Here is a 21,926-nt window from a genome sequence, read left to right as displayed (position 1 = left end):
GGAGCCAGTACACCTCGTGCTCCTATTCCTGCTATTGACTATAAGTCTGCTTCTGAAAATATTAGAGCCATCTGGATGTGGGTTGAGAGACCACATCCATGGGGAGTGGTTGAGGTGGGTGGGTGTTTGCATTTTGAATTTTTTTCCTTTTATTACATCTTTTATTTGCATGCTTGCTTGATTTCTCTTTTTATTTCATAGCAAAATTGTTTTTCCTCTATTTCTATTACAAACCATTCATATTCTGTAATAGCCTTTCCTTTCAAACATAACCATTTCCAATCACTGCATTTCTGTGGTTTGTAAATCCTATTTTTCCTCAAGGGATAATACTCAGCCTCATGTTTCACCCCAAGCAGCTCGTACACCTCCTGGTCCTCCTGGTCCTGGTCCTGGTCCTGCTCCTGGCCCTGGGCCTGCTCCTGCTCCTGCTCCTGCTCCTGCTCCAGCTCCTGCTGGTAAGTTTTCTTTTCAGGCAGTTGTAGTGACTGGGATGTCACTACAACTGCCTGCATCTCCCTTCACGCTGTGCAGCTTCTGTAGGCAAATACAGCAACACTTCATTGTAAACATAATGGAGCATTACAACTAGTGCAAACAGAAAGGTCATGATACTTTATAGAGAAGGGAAAGCTGTAGGTGGATGCAAACATAGGGTTTAAAATTATTATTGGAAATATTTTCCATTCGTCTCTATGTCCTTGTGGGTTTGCTTTGGTTTTTCTTTGGGTTTGGATGCTTGGTTGCTTGGATTCTTTTGGTTTTGGGGAGTGGTTGAGGTGGGTGTGTGGGTGTTTGATTTTTATTTTCTTATTTAAATGCTTATTTTAATACTCTTTTTTTTAATAATAGATTTGTTTTTCTATTTTTCTGTTACAAACCATTCATATATTTAATCATTGTTCATTTCAATCATAACCATTTCCAATATATTCATTGCCTTGGTCCTTAAATCTTTTATAGAAGAGATAATATTAAGCCTTGTGTTTCACCCTAACAGCTCATAGACCTGCAGCTGCTCCTGGTCCTGCTCCAGTTCCTGCTCTCGTTGCTGCTCCTGCTCCTGGTCCTGGTCCGGGTCCTGCTGGTAAGTCTCTTCTTCAAGAGTGCAGTCACTGTAGTCACTGGGATGTGGTTTCCTAGCCAGCATCTCCCTGCACGCTGCACAGCTTCTGTAGGCAAATACAGCAACACTTTAGTATAACAATAATGCAGCAATTCACCTAGTGCAAAGAGAAATGTTCTGAGACATTCTTCACACAAGAAAGAAGTGGTGTAACTAACACAGGGATTGAAGTTTTTGTCAGACTGTTGGAGAAGTTGCTTTCCTTGATTAAAAAACACACTTTAGGATTTATAAGGACCAGGGGAAAAATATGTGTGTGAAAATATGTAAAACTTCAAACAATGTCTAATTACAATACTTTGTAGGGCAAGATACTTGTGCTAATGTCGTTTGCCTATTAAGGATAATAAAGAATATTTATATGCCATGTCTTTCAAATAAGCAATTAAGAGGCAGGCAGTTGTAAATACTTCAAATACATAGTCATGTCAAAGCTATTTTACAACAAATGTAGATTCTCTCCTGATATGTTTATGTTCATTTTTTTTTATTCTAGCATTCTGGGGACGTCCAAGATTCAGAACCTACAGTCTGTCTGAAACCGACTCAGGTTACAGTAGTATGACACCCGACAGAACCTACACTCTGTCTGGAAGCGACTCAGTCTTCACTTCATCACCCAGCAGATCCTATAGTCTATCTGGAACCGACTCAGGCCTCCATAGTCTGACACTCGGCAGAACCTATACTGTGTCTGGAAGCGGCTCAGCCTTCAGTACGTCACCCAGCAGATACTATACTGCATCTGAAGGCGAATCACCCAGCAGATACTATACTGCGTCTGAAGGCAACTCATTCTTCAGTACGTCACCCAGCAGATACTATACTGCATCTGGAAGCAACATGTCTGGAGGTGTGTCATCCTACAGAACCTGTACTGTCTCTGGAACCAACATTGTCTTTCCTTCCAACTACAAGCATTTCCGTTCCACACATCTCCTTTCTTTTTAAAATTTACCATCTCTGAAGCAAATTCACTTTCTCTGAACAGACTCCATCGGGCCTCCCCAAGGAGCCAGTACACCTCATGCTCCTATTCCTGCTTTTGGTGGTAAGTGTGCTTGTAAAAATGTTATAGTGATTTGGATGTGGGTTGACATCCCACATCCAAGTGGACTGTTTGCGGTGGGTGGGTGGGTGTATGCATTTTGATTTTTTTCCTTTTACTACCTCTTTTAATTGCATGCTTGCTTGCTTTCTTTTTTTTTTTCCTTTTTAAATTGCAAAGTTGTTTTTCCTATATTTCTATGACATACCATTCATATTCTGTAATAGCCCTTCTTTTTAAACTTAACCATTTCCAATGGGTGCCTTTCCATGGTTTATAAATCCTATTTTTCCTCAAGAGATAATATTCAGCCTCATGTTTTCCCCTCAAGCAGCTCGTACACCTCCTGGTCATCCTGGTGCTGCTCCTGCTCCTGCTCCTGCTCCTGCTCCTGCTGGTAAGTCTCTTTTTCCAGCAATTGTACTCACTGGGATGTGGGTTCCTAGCCAACATCTCTCTTCATGCTGCACAGCTTCTGTATACCAATACAGAAACGCTTCACTGGAAACGTAATGAATTTGCCATTACAAATATGGCAAACAGAAATGTTTTTATACTTTTTAGAGAAGTGTAAGGGGATGGCAATGTCTAACAGACAGTTTAAAATTATTATTGGAAAGTTTTATTTTTCTAATTGTTTCAATTTTTTTTTCCAAATTGTTTCAAATTGTATGTCATTTTCAAATTTCATTTCAAATTGTTTTTTCTTTATTTCTCTTACAAATCATTCTTATTTATTAATAGCCTTTCCTTTAAACCATAACCATTTCCAATCTGTGCATTGCCTTAGTTTTTAAATATTACTTTTAATCAAGAGATAGTATACAGCCTCGCGCTTCACCCCTAGCAGCTCATAGACCTCCTGCTCCTCCTGCTCCTGCTCCACTTCCTGCTCGCGTTCCTGCCCCTGGTCCTGGTCCTGGGCCTGGTCCTCGTCCTGCTGGTAAGTCTCTCCTTCAAGCAATTGTAGTCATTGGGATGTGGGATCCAAGCCAGCATCTCCCTTCATGCTGCGCAGCTTCTGTAGGCAAATACAGCAACACTTTAGTATAACGACAATGGAGCAATTCACCTAGTGCAAAGAGAAATGTTCTGAGACATTCTTCACACAAGAAAGAAGTGGTGTAAATAACACAGGGATAAAAATTTTTGTCAAGACTGTAGAAGTTTCTGGTTTCCTTGATTAAAAAACACACTTTAGAATTTATAAGGACCAGGGGAAAAATATGTCTGTGAGAATATCTAAAACTTCAAACAACGTCTGATTACAATAATTCCTAGGGCACGACAGTTGTGACAATGTCCTTTGTCTATTAGGGACTAATATAGAATATTTATATGAAATGTCTTTCAAATAAGCAATTAAGACATGGAGCAAACAGTTGTAAGTACTTCAAATACGTACAGAGACCTATTTAACAGCAAATGTAGATTCTCTCGTGATTTGTTTCTATTTTTTTATTCCAGCATTCTGGGGACGTCCAAGATTCAATACCTACAGTCTGTCTGAAACCGATTCAAACTACAGTAGTATGACCCCCGACGGAACCTACACTCTGTCTGGAAGCGACTCTGTCTTCACTTCGTCACCCAGCAGATCCTATAGTCTATCTGGAACCGACTCAGGCCTCCATAGTCTGACACTCGGCAGAACCTATACTGTGTCTGGAAGCGGCTCAGCCTTCAGTACATCACCCAGCAGATACTATACTGCATCTGAAGGCGACTCGCCCAGCAGATACTATACTGCATCTGAAGGCGATTCACCCAGCAGATACTATACTGCGTCTGGAAGCAACATATTTGCAGGTGTGTCATCCTACAGAACCTGTACTATCTCTGGAACCAACAATGCCTTTCCTTCCAACTATAACCATTTCAATTCTATGCATCTCCTTTCTTTTTAAAATGTACCATCTCAGAAGTAAATTTACTATCTCTGACTCAACTCCTTAGGGCATCCCCAAGGAGCCAGTACACCTTGTGCTCCTCTTCCTGCTGTTGATTATAAGTCTGCTTCTGAAAATATTAGAGCCATTTGGATATGGGTTGAGAGATCACATCCATGGGGAGGGATTGAGGAGGGTGTGTGGGTGTTTGCATTTCGATCTTTTTCCTTTTATTACGTCTTTTGATTGCATGCTTTTTTGCTTTCTCCTTTTTTTTAATTGCAAAATTGGTTTTCATTTATTTCTATTACAAACCATTCATATTCTCTAATACGCTTTTTATTTCAACCATAACCATTTCCAATTGGTGCATTTCCTTGGTTTCTAAATCCCATTTTTCCTCAAGAGATAATATTCAGCCTCCTGTTTCACCCCAAGCAGCTCGTACACCTCCTGGTCCTCCTGGTCCTGGTCCTAGTCCTGGTCCTGGTCCTGGTCCTGGTCCTGGTCCTGGGCCTGGTCCGGCTCCTGCTCCTGCTGGTAAGTCTCTTTTTCAAGCAATTGTAGTCATTGGCATGTGGATTCCTTGCCAGGATCTCTCTTCATGCTGTACGGCTTCTGTAGGCAAATACAGCAACACTTCATTGTAAACGTAATGGAGCATTACACCTAGTGCAAACAGAAATGTTATGATACTTTCTAGAGAAGGGAAAGGCAATGGTGGAAGCTAACACAGGGTTTAAAATTATTAATGGAAACTTTTTCCATTGGTGTCTTTGTCCTTGTGTGTTTCTTTTGGTTTTATAAGGGTTTGGATGTTTGGTTGCTTGGAGTTTTTTTGGTTTTGGGGAGTGGCTGAGGTGGGTGTGTGGGTGTTTGATATTTTATTTTCTTATTTAATTGCTTCTTTTAAAAACTTTTTTTTTTTACAGAATTGTTTTTTCCTATTTTTCTTTTATAAACGATTCTTATTTTATAATAGCCTTTCCTTTCAATCATAACCATTTCCAATCTGTTAATTGCCTTGGTTTTAAAAGTTACTTTTACTCAAGAAATAAATTTCACCTCATGTTTCACACCTAGCAATGCCTAGACCTCAAGCTCCTGCTCCTGCTCCTGCTCTTGCTCCTGCTCCTGCTCTGGCTCTCGTTGCTGCTCCTGGTCCTGGTCCTGGTCCTGGTCCGGGTCCGGGTCCTGGTCCTGCTGGTAAGTCTCTTCTTCAAGAGAGCAGTCACTGTAGTCACTGGGATGTTGCTTCCTAGCCAGCATCTCCCTTCACGCTACACAGCTTCTGTAGGCAAGTACAGCAACACTTTAGTATAACGATAATGGAGCAATTCACCTAGTGCAAAGAGAAATGTTCTGAGACATTCTTCACACAAGAAAGAAGTGGTGTAACTAACACAGGGATTAAAGTTTTTGTCAGGCTGTAGAAGAAGTTGCTTTCCTTGATTAAAAAACACACCCTAGAATTTATAAGGATGAGGGGAAAAATATGTCTGTGAGAATATGTAAAACTTCAAAACAACGTCTGATTACAATACTTCCTAGGGCAAGATACTTGTCGTTTGACAATTAAGGATTAATATAGAATATTTATATGCCATGCATTTTATATAAGCAATTAAGACAAGCAGCAAACAATAGTAAGAACTTACAATACGCACTCTTGTCAGGCCTATTTTACAGCAAATGTAGATTCTCTCCTGATATGTTTATGTTCATTTTTTTTATTCCAGCATTCTGGGGACGTCCAAGATTCAGAACCTACAGTCTGTCTGAAACCGACTCAGGTTACAGTAGTATGACACCCGACAGAACCTACACTCTGTCTGGAAGCGACTCAGTCTTCACTTCATCACCCAGCAGATCCTATAGTCTATCTGGAACCGACTCAGGCCTCCATAGTCTGACACTCGGCAGAACCTATACTGTGTCTGGAAGCGGCTCAGCCTTCAGTACGTCACCCAGCAGATACTATACTGCATCTGAAGGCGAATCACCCAGCAGATACTATACTGCATCTGAAGGCAACTCATTCTTCAGTACGTCACCCAGCAGATACTTTACTGCATCTGGAAGCAACATGTCTGGAGGTGTGTCATCCTACAGAACCTGTACTGTCTCTGGAACCAACATTGCCTTTCCTTCCAACTACAAGCATTTCCGTTCCACACATCTCCTTTCTTTTTAAAATTTACCATCTCTGAAGCAAATTCACTTTCTCTGAACAGACTCCATCGGGCCTCCCCAAGGAGCCAGTACACCTTGTGCTCCTATTCCTGCTGTTGGTGGTAAGTGTGCTTGTGAAAATGTTATAGTGATTTGGATGTGGGTTGACATCCCACATCCTAGGGGACTGTTTGCGGTGGGTGTTTGCATTTTGATTTTTTTCCTTTTATTACTTCTTTTAATTGCATGCTTGCATGATTTTTCCTTTTTTTTTTAATTGCAAATGTAGTTTTCCTTTATTTCTATTACAAACCATTCATATTGTGTAACAGCCTTTCTTTTCAACCATAACCATTTCCAATGGGTGTATTTCCTTGGCTTGGAGATCCTATTTTTCCTCAAGAGATAATATTCAGTCTCATGTTTCACCCCAAGCGGCTCGTACACCTCCTGGTCCTCCTGGCCCTGGTCCTGGTCCTGGTCCGGCTCCTGCTCCTGCTGGTAAGTCTCTTTTTCAAGCAATTTGCAGTCACTAGGATGTGGGTTCCTAGCCAACATCTCTCTTCATGTTGCACAGCTCCTGTATGCAAATACAGCAACACTTCATTGTAAACAAAATGGACCATTACACCTAGTGCACAGAAATCTTATGATCTCTTTAGAGAAGTTAAATAGGATGGTGGAAGCTAACACAGGGTTTAAAATAATTATTGGAAAGTTTTTTCCGTTGGTCTCTTTATACTTATGGGTTTGTTTTGGTTTTACATTGGGTTTGGGTGCTTGGTTGGTTGGACCCTTTAGTTTTCGGGACCTGTTGAAGTGGGTGGGTGGGTGGGTGTTTGATTTTTAATTTTTTTCTTTCATTGCTTCTTTTAAAGATTTTTTTTTTAAATAACAGGATTGTTTTTCCTATTTTTCTATTGTAAAATATTTATATTTTTTAATAGCCTTTCTTTTCAACCATAACCATTTCCAATGTGCATCGATGTGATTTTTAAATCTTACTTTTACTCAAGAAATAATATTTAGCTTCGCTTTTCATGTCTAGCAGCTCCTGTTCCTGCTCCTGCTCCAGCTCCTGCTCCTGCTCCTGCTCCAGCTCCTGGTTCTGCTCCGGCTCCTGGTCCTGGTCCTGCTGGTAAGTCTCTTCTTCAAGAGAGCAGTCACTGTAGTCACTGGGATGTGGCTTCCTAGCCAGCATCTCCCTTCACGCTACACAGCTTCTGTAGGCAAATACAGCAACACTTTAGTATAACGATAATGGAGCAATTCACCTAGTGCAAAGAGAAATGTTCTGAGACATTCTTCACACAAGAAAGAAGTGGTGTAAGTAACACAGGGATTTAAATTTTTATCCAACTATAGAAGAAGTTTGTTTCCTTGATTAAAAACCACACCCTAGAATTTATAAGGACGTGGGGAAAAATATGTCTGTGAGAATATGTAGAACTTCAAACAACATGTGATTACAATAATTCCTAGGGCAAGATACTTGTGCTAATGTCCTTTGTCTATTAAGGATTAATATAGAATATTTATATGCCATGTCTTTCAAATAAGCAATTAAGATAAGGAGCAAGCAGTTGTAAGTACTTCAAACACTTACTCTTGTCAGAGCTATTTAACAGCAAATGTAGATTCTCTCCTGATTTGCTTCTATTCATTTTTTTTTATTCCAGCATTCTGGGGACGTCCAAGATTCAATACCTACAGTCTGTCTGAAACCGATTCAAACTACAGTAGTATGACCCCCGACGGAACCTATACTGTGTCTGGAAGCGACTCTGTCTTCACTTCGTCACCCAGCAGATCCTATAGTCTATCTGGAACCGACTCAGGCCTCCGTAGTCTGACACTCGGCAGAACCTATACTGTGTCTGGAAGCGGCTCAGCCTTCAGTACGTCACCCAGCCGATACTATGCTGCGTCTGAAGGCGAATCACCCAGCAGATACTATACTGCGTCTGGAAGCAACATATTTGGAGGTGTGTCATCCTACAGAAACTGTACTGTCTCTGGAACCAACATTGCCTTTCCTTCCAACTATAAGCATTTCCATTCCATACATCTCCTTTCTTTTTAAAATTTACCATCTCTGAAGCAAATTCACTTTCTCTGAACAGACTCCATAGGGCCTCCCCAAGGAGCCAGTACACCTCGTGTTCCTACTCCTGCTATTGATTATAAGTCTGCTTGTGAAAACGTTATAGTGATTTGGATATGGGTTGAGAGCCCACATCCATGGGGAGAGATTGAGGTGATTGGGTGGGTGTGTGCATTTTGATTTTTTTCCTTTTATTACTTCTTTTAATTGCATGCTTGCTTGCTTTTTCCTTTTTTTAATAGCAAAATTGGTTTTCATTTATTTCTATTACAAACCATTCATATCCTGTAATAGGCTTTTTTTTTCAATCATAACCATTTGCAATCAGTGCATTTCCTTGGTTTGTAAATCCCATTTTTCCTCAAGAGATAATATTCAGCCTCGTGTTTCAGCCCTAGCAGCTTGTACACCTCCTGGTCATCCTGCTCCTTCTTTTAAGTCACTTTTTCAAGCAATTGTAGTCACTGGGATGTGGGTTCCTAGCTGCCATCTCCCTTCCTGCTGCACAGCTTCTGTAGGCCTATCCCGCAACACTTAATTATAAACACAATGGAGCTTTAAACCTCGTGCAAACAGAAATGTTATAATACTTTTTAAGATGTAGGCTAACACAGGGATTAAAATTAATACTGGAGGATTTTTTTTCCCTATGTGTCCTGTATTTGCTTAGATTTTTTTTTTTTTTAGTCTGGGTTTAGCTGCTTGGTTGGTTGGATTCTTTTTGGTTTTTCAAAGTGGTCCTTGTGGTTGGGTGGTGTTTTAGTTTTGATTTATTTTTCTAGTATTTCTTTTAATTACATTTCTTAAACTAAGTCCCTTCTCCTTTCTTTCTGTTTTAAACCATTAACATTTTTATGATAACTTTTCCTTTCAACCATAAGCATTTCAGGTCTTAGTGTTTCCTTGTTTGTTAAAACTTACTTTTTTTCAACAGGTAATTTTCAGCCTTCAATTTCATCCCACGCAGCCAGTACACCTGCTACTCCTACTTCTCCTGATGGTAAGTCTGCTTTTCAAGAAATTATAGTCTCTTGGATGCGGGTTTCTAGGCAGCATCTCCCTTCATGCTGAACAGATCTTGTACGTAAATACAACAATACTTTATTTTAAACATAAGGAGCAATAAAACGAGTGCTAACAGAAATGTGAGATTTTTTAAAGAGAGAATGAGGATGGTGAAACCTAACACAGGGATTAAAATTACTTGTGTAATTTTTCTTTTGGTTCTTGACTGCATGAAAAATTTTTGTTTTCAGTTTGGATTTGGTTGGTTGGGTTCTTTGGTTTTGGGGAGTGGTTCCGCTGGGTGGTTTGGTGTTGGGGCTCTAATTTTTTTGTTTTAAAATTATCTCCGCCTTCAACTTTTTTTTTTACTGAAGGCATTTCTTTTCTTTATGTGATAAATCATTGTAATAGCCTTCCCTTGCAAACATAACCATTTCAGTTTCATATATTTCCATATTTTTAAAATTCACCTTCTCTGAAGTACATTTACTTTCTCTACACAGAATCATTTCAGCTTGTCTTCGTACCCCAAGGAACCATTTCACCTCGTACTCCTGATCCTAATGGTAAGTCTGCTTGTCAAGAAATTATAGTCATTTGGATGTAGGTTCCTTGCCAGCATCTTGCTTCATGCTGCACAACTTCTGAAGACAAATACAACAATACTTGATTGTAAACATAATGGAGCAATAACACTATCGCAGATATTTTGAAATAGTAATTTATTGCAACTATAGCCATTTCAAATCTGTGCATTTCTTTGCGTTTAAAAATGTACCTCCTCTGAAGTCATTTTATTTTCTCTGAACAGCCTCTTTTCAGTTTCCGGTTTCAGCCCAAGCTGCTCGTACACCTCCTGCACTAGCACAAGCTCATGATGGTAAGTCTGCTTGTCAAATAATTGTAGTCACTGGGATGTGAGTTCCTAGCCAGCATCTGCCTTTATGCTGCACAGCTTCTGCAGTCAAATACAACAATCCTTAATTGTAAACATAATGGAGCATTAAAACTATTGCTAACAGAAATATTCTGAGACATTTATCAGAAGAGAAAGGGGTGGTGAAAGCTAACACAGGCATTAAAATTACTGCCGTGATTCTCTCCATTGGTGCCCAATAGCTTGGCTATTTTTGGTTTGGGGTTCTTTTTTGGTTGGTTGCTTTTTATGATTTTTTTGGTTTTCCAGAGTAGCAGTAGTGTGTGGGTGGCTTTTTGATGTTTTGAATTTTTTTCTTACTTTTTTTTTTTTTTTGCCATATGCTTCTTCCTTTCATTATGTTACATACCATTAGCGTTTTTTAATCATATTCTCTTGCAAACACAACCATTTCAGTTCTGTGCTTTTCATTGCTTTTAAAAATTTACCTTCTCTGAAGTAAATGTATTATCTCTGAACAGATATATTTCAGGTGAGCTTTGGACCCAGAGCACCCCGTACACCTGCTACTTCTACTCCTGCTGGTAAGTCTTCTTTTTGAATGTTTTCTTTTCTAACTTAGTTTAATTACATTCTTTCTTTCATTCTTTCTTTTGTTCTTTCTTTCTTTTTAAGAGCCAAAGGCTTTTTCCTTTCTTTCTGTTATAAAACATTAACATTCAGAATAAGTTTGTTTCCTTGAATAAAAAACACAGCTTTGGAGTTAATATGATGAGAAATAAAAGATGTCTTTATGTGAATACTTGTAGCACTTCATTTAAAGTGCTATAGCAACTATTTACAGGCTAGGATACTTGTGCTAATGTCCTTTGTCTATTAAATATTTATATATAATAATCAGGTGCCATGTGTTTCAAAGAAGCATTTAAGGAGCAAACATCTAGAAGTACTTCACATACATGCCCTTGTAAGGAGCATTTAAGAGCAAACGTTAATTCTCTCTCGATTTGTTTTTTATCCTTTTGTTTACTCTAGCACAGCGGAGAGTGCCTAGACACAGAGTCCACACTGTGTCTGGAACCAACGTACCCCCCTTTGTGCTACCAGCCAGACCTTACAGTGCATCTGACACCAACATCCCCTCCAGTGCGATGCCACGTCGAACAGGTTTTGGGTCATCAATGGAACCAGCCATCAACCTGATTCCAACCAGATCCAATATTGGGCCATCCATGGATGCATCCTCCCACACGAGACAAAACAGAGCTTTTACCATGCCCTCAAGCAACACGCCCTCCCACCTGACAGGAAACACAGCTGGTATTGGGTCTTCATCCTTCAGTTTCAGACCACGCAGAACCAGTTCTTTGCCTTCAGTAGCTCCTTTCAGGCGGGATGTGATACCCAGCACTAGAAGAAATAAGGAAATTTAATTATCAGATGTGAGAGAGTTCTTCATAGAAATACTAGCTTCTCTCCCGAAGAAAAACTCTCCAGCAACACAAGATCTAAATAAAGTACAGTCTTACCTACTTTTGTATTGTGGTTCACTGTAGATATTTTTTGTAATTTCATATTGTTATGAAAATGTCATCCATATCTTCACATTTCTGTGTTTCTAATTAAAAAGCACTTCTTTATATAACTCTTTTTATTGCAGTTTTTAATTTTTATGTAGTATATTTTAAAATGTTATAAAACAACGCCTTTTGGGTAATTTTCCCCATTACTAAAAAATAATAAATCCACAAGCCATTTTAGTCTCTGTCTCTCAAAGTTGTTTCATATCCGTGTATTCTAAACCAGGATTTCCATACTTTAATAGGATTGAGAGAGGTCCATGATATGTACACCAGTGACTCCTCTTGTGGAAAGTCATGGCCCTGTGTTTTGGTTTGAAAAGGCAGGTGTCTGCTAAGAAAGGAAGGAGCCTCCCTTGAAATCAAAAATGCAAACTCCCTCTCTCTGAATTATCATTTTGAAATTAAGGGGCTCTCAGGCAAAGACATGGGAGTAGGAATAGTAGTTGTTTATTAGGAAAATTAAAACACAAATGCACTAGTACAAAAACAAACTACTGACAGAGTCAGAATATGCCCTGACACTCTGTTGGTCAGGGTGTTGGTAGCAGTCCAAAAATGGACAGCATGGTGGCTGTAGCTTTCTTGGAGTGGTGGATGTGGTTCTTTTGAAGCAGTGATCCTGTAGAAGGGTATAGTCTTCCTCTGAAGGTTCAGCGGTCGTGTAGATGCGCTTGGTCTTCTTCTGGAAATCTAGTGAAAAAAAAGCTGCTCTTCTGGGAATCTAGTGGGAAAAGGCTGCCATGGTGTTCCAAATCTCAGATTATATCCAGGTAGGAATGCTTGAGTCCTTCCCCTGGGTAGACCATCTCCCAGTGGGATGATGTAATTTTTTCATCATGCAGTGAGATTCAGTGGCCCACTAACAGAAGATATTTTCTGGAGGGAGGATTGGTTGTGGAAGAGATGAAGAAATCTGCCCCACCTGGTTTTAACAGGTGGCCCAATTAGCAGAAGATAACTGCCCTATCTCTAACAGACAGCAATAGAACACATACTCCCAGACACATTTTCCAACCTAAGACATTATCCACCCCTTCTTCCATTAGTACTTACATTATACTCAAATCAATAAACTTGACACCATGAAACCTTACACACAGTTCTTACTTAAGACTAGGTTTCCCTGTGATACACTGTTGTTGTTGAGTTAGGAACGAATGAAGAAAGGTGACATTGATTCCTTTGATCAGAGGGCATAAAGCGAGATTTATTAGGAACTTCACATATTTATAGACAAGATTGTTCACCCAGAACCTGAATGCCCCTCACACCACTGGTTAATGACGAACAACATCTTCTGGTAAAATATCTTTCCATAAACATGTACAAACATTCCACATGTTCACAAATACCAGGTGCAGAGATTAAGATAATTGTTTTAATTCTTTCTCTGAGCATTCTCACAACTTCCCTAGGACAATGCCTGGGAAAGTTGTCTGTTTTTCTCTCTGTCAGCATCCAGAGATGACAAGAGGCCAATCCTGTGCAATCATCAAAAGAGAGGGAAGTCCAGGTTGCAGAGGCCCCATGTCCTCTATGATATCGTTGATCTTCCTCAGGTCATGGAGCAATCTTCAGGAATCAAAAGTTGCCTTATGAATTACAAAAACTGGGGAATTCCAGGGACTGTTTGTAGGTCTGATGTGGCCCTTTTGCAGTTGTTCACTTACTAATTTTTGGAGAATATTCAATTTTTTCTGCTCAAGAAACCATTGATCAAATTGGCTGATTGGTTTTCCATGATAATTTCAGAGCGGCAGGCATTGCTGTGGTTTTTGTCAAACACCCACTTCTATCTTTGCTCCCCACTGGGACACACATCTCTTCCCTGTACTGTGATGGGCTTCTGCACCATGAAGGGACTGATGGCTGCTGTCCTTGCCTTGGGACCTTGGGCCTTGGGTAACAGTAACCATGAATTCACTTTGCAGACACAAGATAGCTCCTCCAATTCCTGTGAGAGCACCCATGGGTGTCACCAAATTCCAATTGCACAGCCAGGATGCACGAGAAATCACAGTGATGTCAGCCCCTGTGTCCAGCATACCTGCAATATGAACAGTTTGACCAAAGTGCATTAGACTGCACGTCAGCTCTGGCCATTCATTGCTGACATGTTTTAGCCAAAGGACATTAGGCACCGGGCCAGAACTCTCAAAAGGCATTTCTCAGCATACAACTTGCTTATTTCTACTCATTGGTAATGCAATAGTGATAGCTATTTCTGGTTTTGTTTCAATTACCATTGGAGCATTGTAAGTAAGAGCTGAAATGATCACCTCTTCATTATAATTTGCTGAGACCACAGTCGGAAAAATTGAAAGTTGAAGAATTTTATTACTGTCCTTGCCTATAATTAAAAAGTCTTGCTTTTGTTGTGAATACATTTCCTATGTGAATGTATTCATGGTAAAAGTTTTTTTAAAAATAAATTAATTTGGAATTTGTTAGTTTGCATGGTGCCCCTGGGGGTAATAAGTTGGGATCACTTGGGAGATGGTTTTATCTTGTATGACTTTACATCTCATCTTACCCTAATCGGACAGTCTTTTTGAATTATTTCTTGAATCAACAGAAGGTAAAGTAGGTTTTCTTTCTGTTTTTGCGGGACTAGTATGTAATAGGTTAACTTATTGTTCAGAATCACTAGAATTATCACTGTTATTTTCCTCCCTCACAACCTTGTACATTACAGACTGTCTCGGAGGAATTTCACGGTGACTAGAGACTGTTTGTTTTGTAATACTAACAGAGAAATCCTGCCTTTTGCTAACAGAGATACTGGTGTCGAGAATTTTTTCCCTCTTTCTCTCCCTGCACTTTTTCTCACAAGTAGCAAGGAGCTCTCATGTTCTGGGGGGGCAGAGTGGGGACCCAGACATGGCTTGGAAAATGGTGAAAGTTGGGGGGCACACTGCCATGCTAGGGGTGGAGGTGTCACAGCCCCAGTCTGAATGTCAGGGTCTTGAGTTACAGCTGAAGCAGAGGTGGGAGGTCTGGGGACTCAGTGTTGGGGGAAGGCGCAGATGCAGCTGAGGAAGTGGAGGGTTTAGTAGAATGTTTAAACATATCAATCATGGTAGGACAACACATCAGAAGCAACTTAGCAGCTGTTTGATCTCTGTTTGTGGTAAAAGCACTGTATAGTTTCAGTCCTAATAGTTTCCAAAGAGGGAGTGAAAACATGGAAGTTTTATCTGTAGCTGGAAACTACTTCTGAATATATAATAATAAGTCTTTTAACTCGGTTTTTGAAACATTACAGGAATTAGATTTGACCAGATCTTTGAGGTTTTTATAAACATCTCTAGGTAAATTGGCCATGTTGTGTCCTAATATGTTCCCTGAGGCTCACCTGATGTTGAACAACATGCAAGTCCTTGTCGCATCTCCATCCTGATCGAGCCAGCAACAAGGGGAGAAATCCAACTTCTCTCTTTTTGTAAGAGTTACGATCCTGGGATTTGTGCTTCTCTCAGCAGAACTTTACAGAAATTACCTCAGGGCTTTTAGGTCAGTCAGTTTAGTCAAGTTATTTGCTCCTGACACGGGAACACCAATGTGTTGGACAACACCCTTTTCTGACCCAGAGATGGGGCAACTGAGAGGCATTTTAAAAACTTTTATTCCATTTTCAATCTCATAAGAAGGGTGAGACAATACAGATGTTCACAATCATTCACGCTACCATAATCAGAAGCTGACTATTTCCTATCAGCGTTTCTTGGCCTATCAGCTTTTTTTGCCACACCATGCTGTAGATGCCTTCAAGCCAATAATCTAAAATTACCCCTCATTGTCCTACTACAATGCATCTTTTATAGTTCTTTCTCTCCAAAGTATCCAGTCTTATTTACAAGACCATCCTTTGAAATTTTTTTCTAGCTCCAATTCTTTCTCAACAATATCTGTTCTATTCCGTAGCATTTCTAAGTCAGCATTTCTTATCTCAAAGCTTGCATATGGATGCATACTGTGTGAGCCTCCTGTCAGGCCCTGAGAACTCTCTACAAATCCATTTCCCACATTGGTCAATATCAGTGTAGCGGCTTCTGGCAATACAAAAAGCTCTTTCAAGACTCTTCTGAAGAGAAATGTCTTTTTCCTTTTCATCCTAAACTGCAAAGCTCCCTCTAGGATGTACAGCAAACAGTTATCTAGATTATCTTTCCACAAAAGCAGAACACTTGCCCTTTAATAAAGCCTGAATTGGCAAATTCTCATCTGTATTAAGGAATTTAATTTAGTCTATAGTAGCAGTGTGACCCCCGAGCAGGGAATAGTGAGCTTTGACTCCATGATTTCAGAAGGCTGAATAAATGCTTTATTAAGCTATACTATATTGTACTGTACTACTATACTATACTAATACTAAAATATACTAAAGAAAAACCCGTGACCCATTACAGTCAGTCACAACACAACTTTGACCTAATTGGTCAATCAATCCAAACACCATGTCTAGTCTCCAATTAACAAATCCCTTTTGGGTAAACAATCTCCATTACACATTCCACATAACACATGTGCCAAACAATAGACGCAGCAAGCAGAAAAAAGAATTGTTTTTCTTCTTCTCTGAGCTTTCTCACTGCCTTCCCCAAGTAAAATCCTGGGCAAGTCGTGCCTCTCTCTGCGCGGCCACAAGTCTCTACTGTAAAAAAGTGATTTCTATGCAACAGAGTTGATAAAGGACAAACCTGAATTAACAACAGCTGCCTTGCCCAAGGACAGCCCCTGTGCCAGCTGGGGCAGCTGCGCTGAGCAGCCCCAGCAGGGGCAGGGCCCGCTCCTGCCCCGCCGGGCAGTGCCCACGGCCACAGCCCACGGCAGCCTCAGCCCCAGCCTGCCTCCCGGGGCCTGTGGCCTCAGCTGGGCTCTCTGCAGGCTGGCAGCAGCAGGTCCCTGTTCACTGCTCTTGCTGCTGGCCTTCAGCTCCTCCCTACTGCCTCCCGTCAGTCTCCGGCTGTCCTCAAGGTTTTTCCTTGCAGCTGTGGCAAAAGTGGAGGTTTCTGGAATTGCTTCCAAGGCCTGGCAGAGCTGCAGTCCCTGCTGTGATCCCTGCTGGCCTGCTCCATCCCCTCAGCCCCGCCATGCTCTCGGTGAAGCCCCAGCCCCCTTCAGTTTCTTCAGCCCCTCACAGTCCTCTCACCCCCCTCAGTCCCTTCTGAGCCATCCCGTCCCCTTAGACCCACCAACCCTCAGCCTGTGCTACTTCCCTGTCACCTCAGGGCCACCATGGCCCTCGGCTGCCCAACTGCCCTCAGGCCCAGCAGCAGCCACTGCCCCCTCAGCCCCCTCTGTCTCACCGTCCTTCAGTAGCTCCTCAGGGGACAGTGCCTGGGGCAGCGGCAACTCCCACTGCTCCAGGGACAGCCAGGGCTGGAAGTGCTGCTCCGCCCGGCCTGGCCGCCAGCTCGGACCCAGCACAGGGACAGGGACACAGGGGACACCGGGGGAAAAGCAGGAAGTGAGTGTTATGAACAAAATTCGGGTAATATTTTTTTGTGAGAAAAAGTTACAAAAAAGCAGCCAGACCACGGGTAGCTGCTGAAGTTCTTCGTGTTTTGTTATTGTAATCACGAGTCCTTGTGGCTAATCGCTCCTTTTGTATCAGCAGAGCCTCGCCCGAGGCTAAATTGTACCTTTCCCAGAAGGGTGGGAACCTTCCCGAACAGTAGAAGAAACCTGAGAAGGTGAGGGGGGCTATGCAAAGTGACTCCAAGACCACAATGCAGCATGGGTCCCCCGGTGTACAGAGAAGACCCCAAAACGACGAGCCACCTAAGAGTTGAGAGACTGGAGTGATGTCTGGACATGAGGAGCCGAGTGCTGAGCCTGCAGAGATGCAGAACCCCTTCAGACCCTCTCGCCCTGACCAAGAGAGACGACCCCGGCGGTGAGACCAGGCCGACTGAGTGGGTGGGGCAACATCTGACTGGGAATCACGCCCTAAAGGCTCCCACGAGGACTGGATTCCCCCAGCTCTGCCCCTTGTGGACAGAGCTGCGCATATCCTCCTCCTCTGAGTCGCCCGGGAAGACGACGGAGACTGCAGACCCGTCGAGCCACCCAATCCTGAGCTGATCACTTTTAATAAAGGCATTAAAAAGGAGAAGAAGTCTCCTGGCCCTTGTTTATTTCAGTGAGGGAGGAAGCAGAGCAGTGAAACAGGCCTATAAAAAAGAGGCCTGTACCTATACAGATACCAGTCTATGTAACTAAACCCCATATACAAATATGTACATAAACACACTTGCTCTCTCATCTCACAACTCATTCTGCAAGTTGCAATAAACAGCTGAATGCTCTCAGTAGCTCCAAGTTGTTCCTCTTACCATCCTGAAGGGACAGGCAAAAGTAGGAATAGACAATATGAACAACTCTTCAATTCTATTCCAACTTAACTCTTCAAAGATCAGTTTTTATTTTGTGTCTTCCAGGCAAGCAGATGGCCCAAACACACAGGAGAACATGATTTTACTCGGTGCTGATTGGTCAGGCAGTTAGTATGGTCAAGAACTGCTTTTCTCAGGAACTTGTGGATAATCCCTCTCTATGCCTCAAGAACTGCATAATGAGTAAAGCCTGAACGGACCAACTTGCATTTCATGAGTTAGATGGTAATCCTTACATACTCTGAGCAGTGTTTAATAAAGAAGTTAAGGGATATTGGAAAAATATCCTCTCCTGGCTTGATCTGTGATTTATGGGTAAGAAAAAATGTTGGTTTTCCAAAGAAAAAAATAGTGTTTACAATAGGGAATTCCCTAGATTTGCCTGAGAAAGCTGCACTTCAGAAAAGGCAATGAACAATATAGGGAACAAAAAGAAACTTAGCTTAGAGCTGAGAATAAAAGCACAGAAACACATAATACAGATTTTAACCTATCTTATACACTGAATGGCTATGACTCCGAAACTTTTATTTCAAGTTGTATAAGTTTTTATGTATTTTCCATCATTTATTTTTAAGTAGGACTGTACTAATAAAGTAAGAAAAGCAGGAAGTACACCTAGTACCGTCTAAAGAGTGATGTTAAACACAGGCAGAATCAAATCATGTCAAGCAATTTCTGAAGCTATCTGAAGTCTGCTGGTCAGTCACTAACTGAAAGGAACGGTAGAAACACCAGGATAAATGTAAAAAAAAACAAGATTGGCTATGACATCTTTAATAAATATCCATGCATAAGTGTTAGGTCAGTTCAGATCAGTGAAAAGATTCTTGCTGACTGCAGTGGGTTGGAAAATGCAAATTGGAAATAATTAACTTTGTGAAAAGATCCCAGAGAAAGCATTAAACTGATCTTCATATCATTTGTAATCAGTCTGTTTCCTCCAATAAAAACAAGATACATGCTTATAAATCACAATCATTCCTCTGCTATTAGTCTTAGTTTGGTATTTCACACCACTCTTAAAATTGAATTTGCTGTTCTCCTTTCTATTCTTCTAGCAGTCACATGAGTAGCGACAGTGAAGAGTCAAAAAGTGCACCCCAATTGTGTGGTCTTTTTGGTTTTTGATTGCTACGTCACATACGTGTGTGACCCTCTCCTTAAGTGAGTTTCATCTTAACCATTAATACCTGCTAAATATCACAGCAATTCAGCAAAGGGAATAATTTGTTTCAAAAGTCAGACTCCTAAAGTCAGTGCCCTTCATGAAGCTGCTTTCCCACCGATGGAGACCTCCTCAACAAAGCCTCTTGGGTTTGTCTTGAGAATTAAGAGCAGAAGTGCCAGCTGAGCACATCTGCAGCTGCCAACATTTCCTGCAGACCGTCATGCCTCCGAGCTGAGCTAGATTTTCATGTATCTATATATCTATACATCTACATATCTATATAGATGGATATCTATGTATCTATATCTATAGCTGTATCTAATCTCTAGATGTATATATGTATAAATCTATATATCTATATCTATCTAAACAAGCTCCCATGGAGGCACAGGTACATGGAAAACTAAAGTACAGCCCCAAATTATTAAATCTCTAACTACAATACACCTGTGGAAATAAGGAATGGGGGGAAATAAGGAATGCAAAGAAGATGCAGTCCTACTATAGAGACTTTATGTAGCTGCCTAAGAGTGTTTGTTATCAATTTTAATGGTATATGAAATTTTTTCTTTGCCAAAGGGCATGTTCTGCAGGTCTTGGGTCATATTGTGGACATTTTGCATTTAAAACAATATTAGACAGCTGTGCTGAGACTACAGATAAATTCTAGATATCTGGCTCTAAAGTATAGATATTTAAATTCTAGATACCTTGTTCTCACAGACTTGATGAACCTTCATATACAATCTTGGAGCAGCCCAGAAGAGCAAAGACGAAAACTCAGGCAAAAGTGATTCTTGGCTTAGATGGCTTAAAATAATAAAATATTAAAGAAGAATATAAAGAAGAAGAATATTAAAGCATTTTTAGTATTACTTTTCCTAGATGGAAACCATAGAGTCTGTGATCTAAAATGTCTCCTACAAGCCATAGCTGCTTACCAAGAGCACAAATATTAGCCAAAGGAATAAATCATGCTGCACATGGATAATCAAGAGATTTCATAATGTGACCTAAACAATAACAAATCTTTGATATTGAACTGCATTGCTGCTGCCGCAGCAACCTCCAGATGAATGAATAGAATAATTAACTGATGCTGTTGAGTCAGGGATGGAATGAAAGACTCCAGTCTTCAGAAGCTGAATCAGAAGGCAAGTTAATGATGGTAATGTGTCTTTTACAGTATGACTCACTAAGGCAAGACTTGGTTGGTCTCAAAGTAAAAACCTCTCACACTATTGGTAAACTATGAATAGCACACTCTGGAGAACCCTATCTATAAACAACGGTTACAGAAAGAGAGATAATAATTGTTTTAATTCTTTTCCCAGGCTCGGCCTGGGAGAAATTTTCTCTGTTCTTTCTTCCACTGAACAAAGGATACCCACAATTCCCCCTTTTTGTTTAAAGGAGGAGGCAGTGTTTGTAATCTCCTGTGGGATCCCTTGCAGGAAAGAGAATAAACACAGCTCCAGAGGTTTATCAGTTATCAATCAAAACCGCAAACAGACATTGGCTCAGAATGGTCAAAGAGATCTCATACTTATACTATAAATTCTCTACCATTACATTCCATAAACTTTAACTATTAATTCTAAAAGTCAGTTACCAACTTTTAGTATAGTAACATTGTTAATCTGCTCATAACACTGGGAGTCGAACTCATCAACAATCTGTTTCCGGAAACAAGGAAAAGATAAAACGCTCATACCCCACTCGCAGAGGGGCCAGCTTGATGGTCAGTATCTTGATCATCATTCAAAGACTGTGACTGATGGTCAGCACTTTGGCCACTGCTTGAAGGTTGCCTGCTGGCCACATTCTGTTTCTGATGTCGCAAGTCAGGGCAAACACTCCTTGCAGGTATCCATCGTACCCTGGTACCTGTGGAGACGCATGCATATCCGAGGCCCCAGGTGATAAGGTCGCACGGGCCCTCACACTTATTGGTGGCAAGGTCCCATATCCAGACCTTCGCTCGACGCAGGTGTGTCTCACCTGCTGAATTCAACAAGAGAAAATGATTCAGAATTACAGGAATCTCTGAATTCTTTGGCACTGTAAGGTGATTATTTGCATAAAGCTTTTTCCAGTTGACTGTGGGCAGTCTCTCCCAGAATTCCCCTCTTTTGTTTTTCCAGAACATGCTTTCAAGTGCCATGAGCATGTTCAACAATAGCTTGACCCACTGGTGAATGCAGAATACCAAGTTTGTGTGAGACTCCCCATATGTGTAAAACCTGACGTGTCTTCTTGTGAGACAAGGCAGGGCCATTGTCAGTTTCCATAGAAGAAGGTATCCCCAAAACTGCAAAAGCCATCCTCCAACAAGCAAACACATCACAACCCCTTTGAGCAGATGCCCACATGGCAGAGGAGAAGGCGTCAATAGACACATGCACATACAAAACTCAGCAATGTAATATCTATTTGCCAGAGCTACAAGCCCCTTAAGCCTCCGAGGTTCACCCCTGCTGGTAAAGGTGCAGCAAGGCCATGGCACTCAGCACAGGAACTGACAATGCCATGAGCTTCAGTCAACATTAACTG

The 21,926-nt window shown here is 41.1% G+C and overlaps 1 protein-coding gene across 1 annotated transcript in view; it reads left to right on the top strand.

Annotated features, from left to right (window-relative positions):
• LOC128942611 (coiled-coil domain-containing protein 171-like) overlaps positions 1-11,275 on the top strand; it is a 55,061-nt gene extending 43,786 nt beyond the window's left edge. Inside the window, exons 20-23 of the mRNA XM_054285179.1 lie at positions 9,274-9,339; positions 9,848-9,910; positions 10,754-10,805; positions 11,257-11,275. Coding sequence (XP_054141154.1) covers positions 9,274-9,339; positions 9,848-9,910; positions 10,754-10,805; positions 11,257-11,275 — 200 coding nt within the window. The remainder of the gene's footprint in view (positions 1-9,273; positions 9,340-9,847; positions 9,911-10,753; positions 10,806-11,256) is intronic.
• The last annotated feature ends 10,651 nt before the right edge of the window (positions 11,276-21,926 follow it).

This window comes from Melozone crissalis, unplaced genomic scaffold (assembly GCF_028551555.1).
Source record: "Melozone crissalis strain CALT ecotype California unplaced genomic scaffold, PUWL_Pcris_2 ptg000005l_1, whole genome shotgun sequence".
In the NCBI taxonomy this organism is placed as follows: domain Eukaryota; kingdom Metazoa; phylum Chordata; class Aves; order Passeriformes; family Passerellidae; genus Melozone; species Melozone crissalis.
This window is presented reverse-complemented; position numbering and strand designations above follow the sequence as displayed.